General features: G+C 44.4%; 1 protein-coding gene across 2 annotated transcripts in view; it reads left to right on the top strand.

The window, feature by feature from the left end:
• The window catches only part of LOC137335753 (catenin delta-2-like), a 532,228-nt gene that overhangs the window by 466,239 nt on the left and 46,849 nt on the right, over window positions 1–19,140 (top strand). For both annotated transcript variants that reach the window (XM_068001100.1, XM_068001090.1), the window contains exons 15-17: window positions 11,117–11,267; window positions 15,423–15,645; window positions 18,523–18,607. In XM_068001100.1, the coding sequence (XP_067857201.1) occupies window positions 11,117–11,267; window positions 15,423–15,645; window positions 18,523–18,607 (459 nt within the window). The remainder of the gene's footprint in view (window positions 1–11,116; window positions 11,268–15,422; window positions 15,646–18,522; window positions 18,608–19,140) is intronic.

Below are 19,140 nucleotides of genomic sequence, written 5' to 3'. Positions count from 1 at the left end.
CACTGGGGATGATGGAGTGCCACCAGTGGTGGGAGAGGTTAATTACCACGTGACAAGTATACATAGGCAGTTTCCATTAGAAATGTGGACATAGGAATTTACAATGGACATATAAAAATTCAGACAGAATTTTGGACTCTTAAATGGGGACTAAATTACATCTGTACTCCCTGATGGAGTTCACCACAACCATCAAACATAAGAACATAAGAAATAGGAGCAGGAGTAGGCCAATCCCTGCTTCACCTGAAGACTACACATGGTCTTGACTCCCTGGGGGTTATTTTGACTCTGGGCGATTGAAGTCAATGGAAGTGAAAATCAGGAGAGATGTATAATGGTCAGCTGATCCAATATCGCCATTACTTAGGCCACGCCATAATTTCCTGGGACTTGTGCACCATAAAACACGTACAGCGTAGATGCGCCATTACAACGGCACAAGTCCCCAGGGTAATGTGGGCCAATATCACATTAATGATTCACCAGGAACTTGGAAAGCAGGATTCTCTCCAGCATCAAAATTAATTCTGACCAGGGCTAATCTCAGGGCTGACCTCTAACCTACACGTGGTTGTGTACAGAGTCTTGGGGAATGGTGCTGGGAGAGACAATCCACCCACCCATCTGGCAACACTTGTCCCTCTGCGTAGCAGGTGTCCATGGTTGCATGAGATTCCGAGCTTTTGTTGTCACAGTGCAGCCAATGGGCATTCAAGGATTAGACAGCTCCGTCTCTCCTCATCAGTAAGAATCTTCAAATTGCAGGCTTCACTGCTTGCATTCCCAGTGCTTTAGTATCTTTTTGAATCCATTCTCGGGCTGTGGGCATCGTTAGCAAGGCCAGCATTTACTGCCCATCCCTAGTTGCCCTTGAGAAGGTGGTGGCGAGCCTTCTGCTTGAACCGCTGCAATCCATGTGGTGAAGGTGCTTCCACGTTACTGTTAGGAGTTTGACCCAGTGATGGTGAAGGAACTACAAAATAGGTCCAAGTTGGGACGGTGTGTGACTTGGAGGGGAACCTAGAGGTGATGATGTTCCCTGTCACCTGCTGCCCTTGTCCTTCTATGTGTTAGAGATGCTGCCAAAGAAGCCTTGGTGACTTGTTGCAGTGCATCCTGTGGCTAGTACAAACTGCAGCCACAGTACGCCGGTGGTGGTGGGAGTGGATGTTTAGTGTTGGTGCATTTAACAGAGTTCTGGATGATAGATAGACTAATGTTGTAGGTACTTGGATGAGTAACGCAATGCCATGAAAATAGAATCTGCTAAATTAGTGTAAATTAAGGGAAACAATGAAAAATAATGTCGCAATAAAACATTGCCTTATTGCAGTGCTACGTCTATTGATTTTTTAATATAATTAATTGGCGTGTGCTGCAGTGGTTTAATAAATTAAAGCCTTTTCAGCGCAAAGAAATTACTACTATTTTTCATAATGCGCTTTAAAGGGCAGACCAGGGTGCACAGATGTAATTCAGTCCTCATTTTAAAGTCATACATTCTGCCCTTATTTTTCTATTTCCTTTATAAATTCCTATATCTGTATTTCTAATGGAAACTGCCTACGTAAACTTGTCACACAGTAGTTATATCTTCTCACCACTGGTGGCACTGCAGTGTCTCCACTGGAGGGAAGGTGCAATTACAGCATGACAAATTTACATAGACAATTTCCATTATAACATGGACATAGAAATTTATAATGGGAATATTAAAGTATGGACAGAATGTATGATTTTAAAATGGGGTGACAGAATTACGTCTGTGCACCCTGGTCCAATTGTTCTCCCACCCCCTAACCCTGCTTCACTTGAAGGCTACACTTAGTCTTGACTCAATGCGCAATGCCAGTGGAGGTCAACTAGCATTCATAAAATTATGAATATCAATGGTTTTAGTACTTTACTCGCGAGCACAACTCTTTGCCAAAATATTCAGAATGATTTATTGTGTGATGTGCTGAAACCCAGCGTTGGATTATCCAAGCAAAGACTGCTTCCTCCAGCTTCTCTTCTTGCTGGGAATTCTAGATAAGATGACGTCAGGACGGACTGCTGCAGTGTCGCTGTGCGGCGCAACTCTCCGCAGAATTCTGCCTGGGAAATGAAAGCGGGCGCTGTGAGCTGATTTTTTTTTTATTCGTTCATGGGATGTGGGCGACACTGGTGCGGCCAGCATTTATTGCCCATCCCTAATGCCAACCGTGGCTCAGTTTATAGCACTCTCGCCTGAGTCAGAAAGTCGTGAGTTCAAATCCCACTCCAGAGACTTCAGCACATAATCCAGGCTGACACTTCAGTGCAGTACTGAGGGACTGCTGCACTGTCAGAGGTGCCGTCTTTCGGATGAGACATTGAATCGAGGCTTCGTCTGCCCTCTTATCTGGATGTAAAAGATCCCATGCCACTATTTGAAGAAGAGCAAGGGAATTCTCCCCGATGTCCTGGCCAATATTTATCCCTCAACCAACATCACTAAAACAGATTATCTGGTCATTATCACATTGCTGTTTGTGGGACCTTGCTGTGCACAAATTGGCTGCCACGTTTCCTACATTACAACAGTACTTCATTGGCTGTAAAGCGCTTTGGGACGTCCTGAGGTTGTGAAAGGTGCTGTGGAAATGCAAGTTCTTTCATTTCTTCTACCGAACACGAGCACTTCGCAATGACATCACCTCACGCGTACTAAGTACTAAGTAGCGATGACGATATGCAGTGACGACGACAACGACTTCCATTTATACAGCGCCTTTAGTGAAAACAAAAAGTACTAAGGTGCTTTGTAGAATAAGCATACGGAGAGTGGGCAGGATGCTGGAGGCCTGGTGCATTGTGCTGCGTGGCGGTAGAACAAATTTTAGCGCCTGATGTTACACAGATGGTGAGTGTTTGATCTCACTCATGCCATTAAGGTGCTGCAAGGAAGCTCGGAACATCCCAGCAAGGGCTGAGTGAAAATCTCACAGCGATTCGCCCCAAGCAGCTTGTCTGAGCTTCACAGCAACTGAATCAAGCAGAATCGTTACAGATGATCTGTCTGCCTCGTTAGCTGTGGGAAATGCCACGGGAACATCTACAGGGGAGGGAAAAAAATCAAAGCCACCAAAAGAAGAGGAGAAAAAAATGCTGAGTAACACATTCATGCCAAATTTTTTCCCAGCACAGTAGCACGTGGCTGAGAACTAGGGGTAGGAACAGGAGAAGGCCATTCAACCCCTCAAGCCTGTTCCGCCATTCAGTTATTATGGCTAATCTGCACCTCAACTCCATTTACCCAACTTTGCTCCATAAAGAGCAAAAAGGAGCAATCACACTGCTGGGAATGTATTATAGACCCCCGAACGGTCAGAGGGAGATAGATCAGCAAATATGTAGGCAAATTTCTGAGATGTGCAAAAACAATAGGGCAGTAATAGTAGGGGATTTCAACAACGTCCTAATAGTAACTGGGATACAATCAGTGCAAAAGGCATAGAGGGAGCAGAATTCTTAAATTGCATTCAGAAGAATTTTTTAGCCAGTACGTAACAAGCCCAACAAGAGGGGGGGCAGTTCTGGATTTAGTTTTAGGGAATAAAGCTGGGCAGGTGGAAGGAGTATCAGTGGGAAAGCATTTTGGTGGTAGTGATCATAATTCAGTTAGATTTATCATAGTTATGGAAAAGAACAAAGATAGAACAGGAGTAAAAGTTCTAAATTGGGGAAAGGCCAATTTTACTAAGCTAAGAAGTGATTTAGCAAAAGTGGACCGGAAACAGCTACTTGAAGGTAAATCAGTGGGAGGCATTCAAGGGGGAGATTCAAAGAGTTCAGAGTAAACATGTTCCCACAAAGAAAAAGGGTGGGATGGCCAAATCTAGAGCCTCCTGGATGACAAGGAGCATACACGCTGATTTAAGACAAAAAAGGGAAGCTTATGTCAGACACCAAGAGCTCAATACTGCAGAAAGTGTAGAGGAGTATAGAAAGTGCAGGGGTGAAATTAAAAAGGAAATTAGGAAAGTAAAGGGAGGGCATAAAAAATACTGGCAAGTAAAATTAAGGAAAAGCCAAAAATGTTTTATAAATACATAAAGAGCAAGAGGATAACTAAGGAAAGAGCAGGGTTTATTAGAGACCAAAAAGGTAACCTATGTGTGGAGGGGAAGATGTGGGTATGGTTCTTAATGAATAGTTTGTGTCTGTCTTCACAAAAGAGATTGTAGTTAAGGAGGAGGAGTGTGAAATATTGGATGGGATAAACTTAGTGAGAGAGGAAGTATTAAGGGTTTAGCATCTTTGAAATTAGATAAATCGCCAGGCCCGGATGAAATGTATCCCAGGCTGTTAAGAGAAGCAAGAGAGGAAATAGCAGAGGCTCTGACCATCATTTTCTGGATACAGACGTGGTGCCGGAGGATTGGGGGACTGCTAACATTGTACCGTTGTTAAAAAAGGGAGAAAGAGATTGGCCTATAATTACTTGGTCTGTCAGTCTAACCTCGGTGGTGGGCAAATTATTGGAATCAATTCTGAGGGACAGCATAAATCGTCATATAGAAAGGCATGGGTTAATCAAGGACAGTCAGCATGGATTTGTTAAGGGAAGGTTGTGAATGACTAATTTGATTGAATTTTTTGAGGAGGTAACAAGGAGGGTCAATGAGGGTTACGTGTTTGATGTAGTGTATGTGGATTTTAGTAAGGCTTTTGACAAGGTCCCACATGGCAGATTGGTCAAAACAGTAAAAGCCCATGGGATCCAAGGGAAAGTGGCAAATTGGATCCAAAATTGGCTCAGTGGCAGGAAGCAAAGGGCAATGGTTGACGGGTGTTTTTGCGACTGGAAGGCTGTTTCCAGTGGGGTTCTGCAGGGCTCAGTACTAGGTCCCTTGCTTTTTGTGGTATATATTAATGATTTGGACTTGAATGTGGGGGTCTTGATCAAGAAGTTTGCAGATGATACAAAAATTGGCCGTGTGGTTTATAGTGAGGAGGAAAGCAGTAGACTGCAGGAAGATATCAATGGACTGGTCAGGTGAGCAGAAAAGTGGCAAATGGAATTCAATCCAGAGAAATGTGTGGTAATGCATTTGGGGAGGGCAAACAAGGCAAAGGAGTGCACAATAAATGGGAGGATACTGAGAGGTGTAGAGGAACAATGGGACCTTGGAGCGCACGTCCACAGATCCCTGATGTAAGGGGTTTTATTACTACTGTTTCTCGGGCTTATAATAGGTCAGCCAGTTATGTTTTCCTGAGCTGCCCTGCCCGCTGTGCGGTTGCGAATCGCTTACCCCTTCCTGATTCTGAGCTGAGGACTTATCGGGCGGTAACAAAGACAGACTAACAGACCAGTGGATTGGTACGAGGAAAACCAATGTTTATTAATAAGAAAACTAAAAACTACAAGGTAAACAGTATAATTCAGAAGATAAAGAAATCGCTATAGATACAATAGTCTTACACTTATCGGGTTGGAAGAAACGGACACATCAAGGGAAAAATCTAAAATCACAATTTTAGCAATCCCCCTTTAACCCCCACCTTTATACCTAACTAGGTCGTCTTGTGGCGGCCAGAAAATTAATGCTCACCGGTGAAACAGATGAAAAGGCCTGGCCCCTGTGCCTGCTGCTGCCGTCGACATGTGGTTGCGAGGTTTTTGGATGGCCTTCCTTCTTAGCTGCTAACAGGCAGACAGGACAGGGCCAAGAGGCAGAGAGAGAAGCGAGAGAGAGAGATACCGGGAAGCCCAGTTATACCCTCTTGGTAACAGGTTTTTTTCATACCTCATCAGCTTGCTTCATTGTTTGATTTAAGCACGAAACGTAAGACAAAGGACTCCATCTCTGGCCCATTTACATTAATGGCCGGTTCCTGTATTGCTGAGTTCCATAACTGCTTTAAGACAAAGGACCTCATTTCTGGCCCATTTACATAATGGCCGGTTCCTGTATCGATCTGTTCCATAACTGCTTTACCATTGTTCCGAATGTACCTTGATGGTTCACCTTTTGTCCTGCAATCACTTCCTGCTTGAATTTTGATGTGTTGGCCGGCCATGTTGATGGCTTGCCTCAGGGCTTGAATGCACCTGCATTGTGCAAGGAAACCTGTCTGAGACACGAAGCCTGCCAAGTTGTTAGAGAATGCAATTTCAAATCTGCCGGTCCTCGACCATGTGTCTGACCGCAGCCATTTTGAGAGACCCTGGATTTTTTAAAACAGTCACACCAGGGTTTCTTTAATAACTCCAATAAATCTTCGGGGTGGGGGGAACATGTGAAATTTTGCGAATCCCTTCACTGAAGGTAGCAGGATGGGTAGATAACGTGGTTAAAAAGGCATACGGGATACTTTGATACTTTCCTTTATTAGCTGAGGCATAGAATATAAGAGCAGGGAGGTTATGCTTGAATTGTATAAAACATTGGTTAGCCCACAGCTTGAGTACTGCATACAGTTCTGGTCACCACATTACAGGAAAGATGTGATTGCGCTAGAGAGGGTACAGAGGAGATTTACAAGGATGTTGCCAGAGCTGGAGAATTTTAGCTATGAGAAAAGATTGGATAGGCTGGGGTTGTTTTCTTTGGAACAAAGGAGGCTGAGGAGAGATTTAATTGAAGTATATAAAATTATGACAGGACTAGATAGAGTGGATAGGGAGAGCTATTTCCCTTAGCAGAGGGGTCAGTGACCAGGGGGCATAGATTTAAAGTAATTGGTAGAAGGATCAGAGGGGAGCTGATGTGAAATTTTTTCACCCAGAGGGTGGTGGGGGTCTGGAACTCACTACCTGAAAGGGTGGTAGAGGCAGAAACCCTCAACTCATTTACAAAGTATTTGGATGTGCACCTGAAGTGCCGTCACCTACAGGGCTACGGATCAGGTGCTGGAAAGTGGGATTAAGCTAGTTGGCTCTTTTTCGCCCTGCACGGACATGATGGGCCGAATGGCCTCCTTCTGTGCCTTTCTATGATCTCTTGATACCCTAATCCAACGAAAATCTACCAGTCTCATTCTTGAAAGCTCCAACTGACCCCCAGCATCCACAGACTTTTGGGGGGAGAGAGTTCCAGATTTCTACTAAGCTTTGTGTGAAAAAGTGCTTCCTGATTTCACTGCTGAATGGCCTGGCTCTAATTTTAAGATTATGTCCCCTCGTTCTTGATTCCCCCATCAGAGGAAATATCTTTTCTGTACCTACCCTATCAAATCATTTAACATTTTAACCACCTCGATTAGAATGTCCCTCAATCTTCTATACTCGAGTGACTACAAGCCAAGTTTATTCAACCTGTCCTCATAATTTAACCCTTTTAGCCCCGGTATCATTCTGGTGAATCTGCACTGCACCCCCTCCAAGGTCAATATATCCTCTCGGAGCTGCGGTGCCCAAAACTGAATGTAGTACTCCAGATGGGGTCTGACCAAGGCTGTATGCAACCGAAGCATAATATTGTAATCCAGCCCCTTGAGATAAAGATAGTGCCTGCGCTTGTGACTAAATGATTGAATTTTTTTTTTCCTAAGATTAAATTTGAGTCTTGCTTTAAAAAGGACCCAGGTCCACCTAGTTCTCCTTTTACCATCCTGGTATTCGCCTGATACAACGATAATGGAGTTGTTGACTAATCATAGCAATCAATCTTTATCAATTAGTCTACAACAGACCCAGACATGGGGATGGGGAAAACCCCCATTGGTGGAGAGCTTTGGGAACCATCGGTCCAAAGTCACCTGTTCCTCCCGAGCATGCTACACTTACCACATGTCATGTCTCAAATCACTCATATACCGTATCCCAAAATGTTGTTTTCTGAAAGAAATCGATCTAATTTGTATTTGAATGAATCAACACCATCTTATTCCACCGTATCCCCAGAGAGCCTGTTCCATGGATTGACCACACGCTCACTGAAATATGTTTCCGCAGATTAGTTTTTGATTTACCCCCTTCGAGCACAGACCATGACCTCTGGTTCTACTCGTCTCGACAAGGTGAAATAGTTTGCATGGTCTCCATCATCTAGTCCCTTTAGAATCCTAAAAACAGCGATCATATCACCTCTCAACCTTTTCTTTTCGAGTGAGAACATGCCCAATTTACATAATCGTCCTCAATCATTCTGGTTGCACTCTTCTGTATCCTTTCAATAACTGCAACATCCTTTTTGTGCTGTGGCAACCAGAACTGTACACAGTATTCTAAGTGCGATCTCACCAATGATTTATAAAGTGGCAGAATCACCTCTCTATTTTGGCTCAATATTGACCATTTAATACATCCCAATACCTGATTTGCTTTACTCACTGCCACCGAGCAATGTTGCGATAGTTTCAATTTATGGTCAATCAGGACCCCCTGACCTCTTTCATTTTCCATGCATATTATTTTCTTTCCATTTAAGTAATAATCCCGTCCTGGATTTTTTTGTCCCTATGTGAAACTTTGCATTTCTCCATTGAATTTTACTCGCCACTTATCTATTCAAATCCTCCATTAGCTGATTTTGTTTGGCTTTGGACTTTGCCATCTTCATTAGCTTTGTATCATCTGTAAATTTAGCCATTGTGCTTGTGACTCCTAGCTCCAGATCATTTATGAAGATTTTAAACAAAAGATATTAAAACCTTGGGACCTATCTGATCTGTGTGGCTCTGTGTAGTGCATTAGCCAATACGTCATCTACTTCAACGTCCCAGCATTAATCAGTCTCAATTACAGACACACCGGGCTAAGTTTTCTTCGTTGGCGCATGGGCAGGAATCTGGTGGAATGGATGGCCCACTCTTTCTAGAACCTGCCCGATGCTCATTCTATTGTGTATAGAGACATACGTAGAGAACCAAGACAGTCGGACTCCTTATATACCTCACTTAAGAAGACATTGTAAAAGTGTAATGCCGTATATGTTTATATATATGTTTATATATATGTTTATATATATGTTCATAGAATTTACAGCACAGAAACAAGCCACTCGGCCGGGTTCAGGCTCCACCGGTGCCTCCTCCCACTCTGTTTACTTCATCTAACCCTATCGACATATCCTTCTATTCATTTCCCTCCCATGTGTTTATTGAGCTTCCCTTAAATGCATCTTTGCTTTTCGCCTCAACTACTTCATTCCTGTTCCACATTCCTACCACTCTCTGAGTAAAGACGTTTCTCCGGAATTCCTTATTGGATTTATTAGTGACTATCTTGTATTTATGGCCCCTAGTTTTGGTCTCCCCCACAAGTGGAAACATTGGGGGAAGATTGGATACGGGTCCGTTCTGGCCGATGTTAGCGCGATGCAAGTTTGGTCCCAAGAGAGCACTTACCTGCAATCGGCATTCCATTCCAGGTCTTGCATGTGAAATGAATGTAATTCGACCTTTCCAGCACCAGAGGGAGCTCCATCTCTTAAAGGGAGGATGTTTCTTAGAAATCTCTTAAAGGTAGCTGGTACCTGTTATTTGCTGAAAATAACAGTCTACTGTCTGCATGAAGTCTGAACAGAGATCAGACATCGTACATGTAAGACAGAGATGCAGATCCCATCCCTTTGTTTACACACTGATGAGTTATGTTAAAACATTGAATAAAGGTTGCGCACTATTAAATCCCACATCCTCCAATCTGCACGCGAGACCTCACCAATCTGCCGATCTGAGTTTGTACCAGGCCTGTGAGAGTGCATGCACCAAGGTTCTCTGCTGATGCACTAGAGACCTTGGGTGCAAGAGGCGGACAGAAGGAGGGACATCCTATATCCGCGGGGGGTGTGGGTGGGTGGGGGGGGGGATCAAGAGGCCTTCCAGACATATATCCAAAAGGCAGTGGGAGGCAGCGGGGGATGAAGTCAATTCCAGGCGCACAACATCATGAACATGGATGCAGTGCAGGAAGAAGTTCAATACTTTGACATGAGTGGTCAAGGGGAGTGAGGTCAACTGTCAAGTGCCATCTCCTACCAACTGCACCTCTCTACACCCCACATCCCCCACATACCAACAAACTCTTTCCCTCAGTACTCAACTCTTCCAATCAGATGCTTCCTTTCACCTTACCACTATTTCAAGCCGCCCATCCACAACTCACAGGCCACACACACTGGCAGCTATTCAACCATGACAGGCACATCACCTAGACACACGTCCCGCTTTCTTGCAGGAGAAGGTGGCGCATAACAGGAGGCAGCAAGTGGCAGTGGCAGTGGCATTTAGCCCCTCGAGCCTGTTCCACCATTCAATGAGATCATGGTGGTCCTGTGACCTAACTCCATAGACCCATCTTAGCCCCATATCCCTTAATACCTTTGTTTCACAGAAATCTATCAATCTCGGATTTAACATTCACTACTGAGCTAGCATCAACTGCTGTCTGCAGAAGAGCGTTCCAAACTTCTCCCACCCTTTGTGTGTAGAAGCATTTCCTAACTTCACTCCTGCACGTCCTGGCTCTAAATGTTAGGCTATATCCCCGCGTCCTGGTATTGAAATCTAGGAGACCTCCGAAAACAGTTACAAATGCCTCGGCAGCCAGAGGCAATAATCCAGCCAGTAACCTGTAAATCCTGCATGGTCCCTTTAAATAGCGCCGGTGGGGGGGTCTTCCAGGCACTCTCAGACACGTTCAGATAGTCGGGGTTAACACTGTGCGTTGAGTTGAGCATTAAGTCCCAAAATGGTGGTGTTCACTTTAAATCAGCGTTGCTCACTGATTTGAAGCCATTTTCTCCCTACTTTACATGATTCCGGCGTTCGTTATCTGCGCCTGCGCTAACTCCTATACCAAGATGGCATCTGGTGCACGTCACGCAGGAAACGTGCGCGCGCATCCAGGACGCCATCTTGGATGTCGGAGAATTTGGCGCCCATCATCTCTACGTTTATCCTATTGAACCTCTTCATAATTTTAAAGACTTCTATTAGGTCACACCTCAGCTTTCTCTTTTCTACAGAAAAGAGCCCCAGTCTGTTCAGCCTTTGGTCCAAAATGGTCCACAGCAACCATTTTCTATTGAGAATACTACAGAGTGACTGGTATATGTTAGTGGGAAGCCTTCAGTGGTTGAGTAGCACCTGTTGTCCAATGTGTAATTTCGGTTCTGCCTGTTGCTCTTTGTGTTCACAGTGGTCCGTTTACATCCGTGCTGCGGTCCGCAAGGAGAAGGGTTTGCCCATTCTAGTGGAGCTGCTGCGAATAGACAATGACCGTGTGGTGTGTGCTGTCGCCACTGCGTTACGAAATATGGCCTTGGACGTCAGAAACAAGGAGCTCATTGGTAGGTGGAAGGAGAAGCCCCTTTCTGTAGCAGATGACTAAAAGAAAAGTACTGTGGTAATTTGAAAGAACGGGGTTGATGGTCTGAGACGTATCTGTAATCTGGATGAGAAACGACTCAACTATTCTCATCCTTGTTTTCAAATCCCTCCATGGCCTCCCCCCCCCCCCCCAACTCCCTATCTCTATAACCTCTTCCAGCCCTATAACCCTCCGGGATCTCTGCGTTCCTCCAATTCTGGCCTCTTGCGCATACCCGATTTTCATCGCTCCACCATTGGCGGCTGTGCCTTCAGCTGCCTAGGCCCAAAGCTCTGGCATTCCCTCCCTAAACCTCTCCGCCTCTCTACCTCCCTCTCCTCCTTTAAGACGCTCTTTAAAACCTACCTCTTTGACCAGGTGTTTTGTCACCTGTCCTAATATCTCCTTATGTGGCTTGGTGTCAAATTTTGTCAAATATAAATGCAAGTTGTAGTTGTTGTAATAATGGCTTCGCTGCAAATACTCACTGCAGTTGTTAGCTGGAATCACTTTGGCTGAAATCTTACACTTCAAATTGTTCTGTGAAGACCCATTGTCAACGATCAGCACTAATTTTTTTTTAAATGTTTGTTGGACCCTTACTCTAGTTTCAGGTTGTTAGCATTTCCATGTTATATTGTCAGATGAATTTCTGGCTGAAGTGGTTTCTGTTACTGCTTGCTGAAAGGGATAGGGAAAGAAAGAGCTGGCAATTATATCGTCCAATTCATGTCCTCAGGATGTTCCAAAGTGCTTTACAACCAATTAATTACTTTTGAAATTATTGTTGTTATGTAGGCAGACACGGCAGCCAATTTGCTCACAGCAAGGTCCCACAAGCGGCAGTTAGTCTGTTTTGGTGATTTTGGTTGAGGGATAAATATTTTTCTGTTAAAAGTGAAAGAAAGAAAGACTTGCATTTATATAGTGTCATTCACTATCTTAGGACGTCCCAAGGCGCTTTACAGCCAGTGTACTTTCGAAGTGTAGTCTCTGCTGTAATGTAGGAAGCGAGGCAGCCAATTTGCACACAGCAAGGTCCCACAAATAGAAATGTGACAGTGACCAGATAATGTGTTTTTGTGATGTTGGTTGAGGGATAAATGTTGGCCAGGACACTGGGAAGAACTCCCCTGCTCTTCTTTGAACTAGTGCCATGAGATCTTTTACATCCACCTGAGAGGGCAGACAGGGCACGGGTTTAACATCTCATCCAAAAGACAGCACTTCCAACAGTGCAGCACCCCCTCAGTACTGGCACTGGGGTATCAGCCGAGGTTATGTGCTCAAGACTCTGGAGTTGGACTTGAACCCACGACCTACTGACTCAGAGGAAAGTGCTACCAACTGAGCCGCAGAGTTACTTTCCATAATGTTTTGTCTACCGGACACTACATGTGTTCTAACACTGATTGTTTTGCTGATTGTTTTCCCACAAGGATCAAATCAATTTGTCATTTTTTTTTTAATAGATATCTTGAAACCCTCCATTGGCTGCTGAATGACATTTCAGTCTCAATTTCACTTTCAGTTAACTAAAATAAAGATAGTTATTGACAGAAAAATATCACAGACGAGTACTCATTTTTGATTAAATTCTTCACTCAGACTTTGTGATTCAATGACCTCATTTGCTCGTTTATTCTCTGTGTTCGAATTTCACAATCTCACTCAGTGAGGCGAAGGGGCGGCTGTTTGGGGGAAATGGGGAAATGTCACGTTATTACATAGAATTACATAGAATTTACAGCACAGAAACAGGCCATTCGGCCCAACTGGTCTTTGCCAGTGTTTATGCTCCACACGAGCCTCCTCCCTCCCTACGTCATCTAACCCTATCAGGATATCCTTCTCTTTCTTTCTCCCTCATGTACTTATCTAGCTCCCCCTTAAATGTATCTATGCTAGTTGCCTCAATATCATTTTTTAATATGGAGACCGACACTATAGGGAGCTTGTCTGAGTTTGGGGACGAGGAATACTATTTTAAAATTCACATCCTTGTTTTCAAATCCCTCCATGGCCTCGCCCCTCCCTATCTCTGTAATCTCCTCCAGCCCTACAACCCACCGAGATCTCTGCGTTCCAACAATTCTGACCTCTTGTGCGTCCCCTGCTCCCTTCGCCCCACCTTTGGCGGCCATGCCCTCAGCTGCCTAGGTCCTGAGTTCTGGAATTCTCTCCCTAAACCTCTCCGTCTCTCTACCTCTCTCTCCTCCTGTAAGACCTTCCTTAAAACCTACCTCTTTGACCAATCGTTTGGTCACCCGTCCTAATATCTCCTTATGTGGCTCGGTGTCAAATTTTTGTCTGATTACGCTCCTGTGAAGCGCCTTGGGATGTTTTCCTATGATAAAGGCACTATATAAATGCAAGTTGTTGTTATTGGACACCCTAGCTTCTATTCTTGGATTAATCGATCACTGGACTGAGCGAGTGATGAGGTGTTTGTAGGGGGTATCCTACGTGCTGTTGGCAGTGGCTGGTGCTTGAGGAGGAGAGTCCTTCAGCTTTGTGTTAATATATTTCCGGGGTCCTGCGTTGCCCATTCACGGAATAGGGTAACTGCAGTGTGCGATTGTGGAAATCATTGGCAGGGTCGGGTCACTGTGACAAGCTAGGGGTTGCCAACCCTCGAGGATTGTCCTGGAATCTCCAGGAATTAAAGACTAATCCTCAGGACACTGCTACATGTAACCCAGGAGAAAAATCATGGGGACATTAAAAAAAAGTGCTGTTTGACTGACAGTCAAGTATCAACCGATCGGGTAATTAAGAGTCTATTCGCTTTCCAATTGGCATGGAAAGCGGTGCACTGCGAGGATGGACGTGTTGGGCGACCAATGACGGGAGCGTGGAGGTGGGGCAGTTAGAGGTAGACGGTCGTGTGATGAAACCTTCAGGAATAGGTCCAACCTGAGTTGGCAACCCAAGACAAGCTGGTAACTGAATCTGACGTCTGTGTTAACTGCTTAGTGAGAGTGGAGGGGGGGGAAATAATGTTTTTAAACCCCAGGCAAATGTTGAAGCTCTTGTTTTCAAATGCAGCTTCAATGCCTTGTTGCACCTTATAGTTAGAGAGTTCAACTGCAATTGCAGAGATTGTTGTTCGCCAGTCACAGAGGGCCTCTTGCGTGTGGTACACTTGTGTTTCTTGTATTGAGAGACCCTCAGAGAGTTATTGGATTTCACGCAGTAGAATATTCCCAAAGTGTTTGAACAGTAAATTGATTGTAAGGCTGACTGGCTGATCAATGCTGCCCTGACTAAAGGTAATGGCCTCGGCCCTACTGCATTGAGTGCAGGGATGTGCTCCTCAGCCTCATCATGAAGACTGTGATTCGTGACATTTTTGGGCAAGGACTTGATGTGTAATCCCCCCTCGGGGCTCCTGACTGGAGCTCACTTCTGGTTCTTGCCCTTGAATGACATGGAATTTACAGCACAGAAACAGCACATTCGGCTAAACTGGTCTATGCCGTTGTTTATGCTCCACACAAGTCTCCTCCCACCCCTCTTCATCTAACTCTATCAGCATATCCTTCTATTCCTTTCTCCTCCATGTGTTTATCTAGCTTCCCCTTAAATGCATCTATGCTAGTCTCCTCAACTACTCCTTGTGGTAGTGAGTTCCACATTCTAACCACTCTCTGAATTCCCTATTGGATTTAATAGTGACTATCTTATATTTATGGCCCCTAGTTTTGGTCTCTCCACAAGTGAAAACACCTTCTCTATGTCTACCCTGTCAACCCCCTTCATAATTTTAAAGACTACGATCAGGTCACCCCCCAGTCTTTTCTTTTCTCTAGAGAAGACTCCCAGCCTGTTCAATCTTTCTTGATAGGTATAATCTCTCAGTTCTGGTATTATCCATGTAAATCTGTTTTGCACCATCTCCAGTGCCTCTACATCCTTTATATGTCATGGAGTCCAGATCTGTTCACGGTACTCCAAGTGTGGTCTAACCAAGGTACTCCAAGTGTGGTCTAACCAAGGTACTCCAAGTGTGGTCTAACCAAGGTACTCCAAGTGTGGTCTAACCAAGGTACTCCAAGTGTGGTCTAACCAAGGTACTCCAAGTGTGGTCTAATCGTGCTCCTCTTTTTATCTTCCTCTTTCCATTTCCACCAAGGCAAATACGCCATGCGAGATCTTGTTCACCGTCTTCCCGGAGGCAGCAGTAGCACCGGCACCGGCACCGGCACAGTAAGCAAAACCATCTCTGACGAGACAGTAACTGCCATTTGCTGCGCTTTGCATGAAGTCATTACTAAAAATATGGAAAACGCCAAGGCCTTGCGAGACTCTGGAGGAATCGAGAAGCTCATCGGCATCGCCAAGAGTAAAGGAGACAAGTACGTAACTGGTCGTGGTGTACGATGGTCGCGGTTGTCTCTATCTCCAGCGGGTGATGCCATTGTCTCTGAAATGCTAACCGCATCAATGTGCACAGACCCAACGTCACAGGGATCAATACATGTTGTCAGGATGGGGTTGCCAACTCTGGTTGGGTCTATACCTGGAGGTTTCATCATATGAGCTCCCACCTCGAACCGCCCGGCCCCGCCCCCACACTCCCGCCATTGGCCCATCCTCCAGGCGCACTGCATTCCTACAGCCAATTGGAAAGGGAACAGACTTTGTTACCCAATTGGATTAATCTTGACTGTTAATGAAAGTCTTTTTTTCCCCATCTCCAATATTTTTGTAACTAATAATTGAAAGTTTTTCAAGGAAATGAAAAATACACAATTTTGTTTAATTTTTATGATTGTTTTTTCTCTTGGGTGTTGCTCCCAGCAAAATCCTGGAGATTAATCTTCAATTCCTAGAGACTTCAGGACAATCCTGGGGTGTGGGCAACCCTGTCTCAGGGGGAGCAAACTTAATGGATGAACACTGTTCAGAATTCATAGTGGATTAATATCCTTCAGACAACACCAAGAATTAAAATGAAGATAATAAATGCGGTGGAAATAGCAAATTAATTGCAGATTTTCCAAAAAAAATTCCAAGGGGCTTTGCTTTAGGCGACAAGGGTTTGGAGAAACAGTGGGGTAATTTTGGCTTTGGCCGATAATGTAAAACGGGCGATATCAATTTAGCCGCCTGTTATACATCTCTCCACGATTTTCATTTCCATTTGAAATGAGCCTTGGCAGTGCAGGACCTAGTGGCCAATGGATTTGCAGCATAAAACTTCCCCATTACCATTGGCAATAATTCTGACAGGCCTAAGGATGGTCTGCGTGAAGCAATGTTTTTCTATGTAGCTCCTGAACCAGGAATTCCACCCACCATCGACGACTCCCTTTACAGCGTTGTTGGTTTCCATGTCGTAAAATTGAACCTGAGACGTTGTAAGGCCCTCACTTCTAGCAAAAGATGGAAGTAGAGCTTTATGCGTCAAAAGACGTTGAAATAAAAATGCAAAACTTAACAGCAATGAAACCCCCGCCGATGATTTCATTTGTAACGCTGTTGCGTTTGGTGTTCTGCAGTAAAAGTTTACACGAGCGTCTTCCCAGTATCTACGTCAGTGGTGAGCAGATATAAGAGGGAAGGAACAAGAAGGAAAATCAGGATTGAACATCAAGAACAGTGGGGTTCCCTGGGGGCGACTGTTTCTCCACAGTAAAGCAGCCACCCTACTTAAAGTGCGCAGGCTTCTCACCTGAAAGTCTCGGCATTACCCTGTGTTTCTGTAATTGGCACGCAGACCGCTCCCAGGTGTCAAAGCATAAAGCACACAGAAGGCCAACCTGACAATTTTTGATTTGATCCATAGGAACAGGAGTAGGCCATTAAGCCCCTCCAGCCTGTTTTGCCATTTAATTAGATCATGGCTGATCTGTATCTTAACTCCATCTACCCGCCTTGGTTCTGTAACCCTTTATACCCTTACCGAACAAAAATCTATCGATCTCATTTTTGAAAATTTCAATTGACCCCCAGCCTCAACAGCTTTTTTGGGAGAGAGTTCCAGATTTCCACTACCCTTTGTGTGAAGAAGTGCTTCCTGACATCACCCCTGAATGACCTAGCTCTAACTTTAAGGCTGTGCCTCCTTGTTCTGGACTCCCCCACCAGAGGAAATAGTTTCTCTCTATCTACCCTATCATTTTAATCTTTTAATCATCTTAAACACCTCAATTAGATCACCCCATAATCTTCTATATTCAAAGGGAATACAAGCCTAGTCTATGCAACCTTTCCTCATAATTTAACCCTTTTAGCCCCGGTACCATCTGAGAGACGAGTTTTTTTTTTAAGAATTCAGACCAAGTTTACCCATTTGCCCCAGATAATCATTCTCCCCCTGCCCTTCTTTATAGCCAGCATCTCCATTTCAAAATGGAGTGGCACCATGATCTGTTCTACTGTGGCGGATGCTGGGATGGGAGATGCTACTTTTGGACCGATAGAGACGGGGCAGGGGAGAGGACCCTGCCTGGAGTTCTGATGTTTGCAACCAATGGCTCCAAACCGAAATTTGCAGACAACACAAAGATGGGGGATATAGTTGACTATGAAAGGACTGTCAGCGACTTAAGGAGAACATAGACAGGTTATAGATTGGACAGAAAGGCATCAGATGAATTTGACCTGATATCCATCTGTCATTGTAAGCCACAGAAGGAAACAGGCGCCGACTGACTTCCACTGTGAGAAAAAACAAACAAGATTTTTGGTTGCAGGTTTACCTTTTACAAATTATTCCAGCCCACTCTGGTCCAAAAACCCAGGGCGGGGCTCTGCGTGCTCCCCATGGCACTTGTACCCAGTGACTGTAAGTATCTCAAGTTCTCACAGCAGATCAGTCATCCCTATACTGGTAGTCTTACCAATCAAACGCAGATTCATCCCCAACAGTCTGATGTATGAAAGGAGAGTCGCGAATCAACATCTTGTTTTTTTTTTGTCACAGAGAGTAAATACTAGATGTTCGAGTTCCAACTACTGATCTAAATCAATCATACGCTACATTAACCTTTAGAAACCATTCGTTCAGACTTATTTATTTCAGCCTTAATTTGAAAACAAAAGGCCTGTGAGATAACAAAAGAGAAGCTGACAGTTGCACACCAACTTGGTGTGTCAGCTTTATTCCTTTCTTTTTTTCTCTAAAAGATCATTCTCAGTTTTTTTTTCATAACATTGTCAGTCAGGCCAATCCTGCCAGCCCAAGGGATATGTGGTTTCTAATTTGTGCTGTGCTGTTTTACACACAGACACTCACCGAAGGTGGTGAAGGCAGCGTCTCAAGTCCTCAACAGCATGTGGCAATATCGAGATCTGAGGAGCCTCTACAAAAAGGTACGGCATTTTGTTCTTCTCTTTCCCATTCTCCGCCTCTTCTCCTGTCATGTTGCGACCATTTTCAATATATATTAAATATCTCAATTTGGGTGTAGGGGACTCAATATCAAAATCTGCAGACCACACAAAACTAAGAAGTGGTTGACATGCTAGGACTGTAAGAGACTTAAGGAGGACTTAGGCTGGTTGTAGAGTGGACAGAGAGATATCAGGTGAAATTTAAAACAAGAAAGAACTTGCATTTACATAGCGCCTTTCACGACCTCAGGACATCCCAAAGCGCTTTACAGCCAATTAAGTGCTCTTTTTCCCTCTAATTGGCCTGGGGTTTTAAGCTGCTTTTACGTCTCTCCCAGTAGATTACATGGCTCTGTGTGAGTGGGGCGTGTGTATCGTGATGCACAAGACATCACAACTATATGCGACATTGTATGGACCAATGGGTCTTTTCCTGTGGGTTATTTCCGTATGTCCGTATGAAGTGTAGTCGTTGTTGTAATGTAGGACGTTTAATGGAAAGAAATGTGAAA

Source organism: Heptranchias perlo, chromosome 2 (genome assembly GCF_035084215.1).
Source record: "Heptranchias perlo isolate sHepPer1 chromosome 2, sHepPer1.hap1, whole genome shotgun sequence".
Lineage (NCBI taxonomy): Eukaryota > Metazoa > Chordata > Chondrichthyes > Hexanchiformes > Hexanchidae > Heptranchias > Heptranchias perlo.
This window is presented reverse-complemented; position numbering and strand designations above follow the sequence as displayed.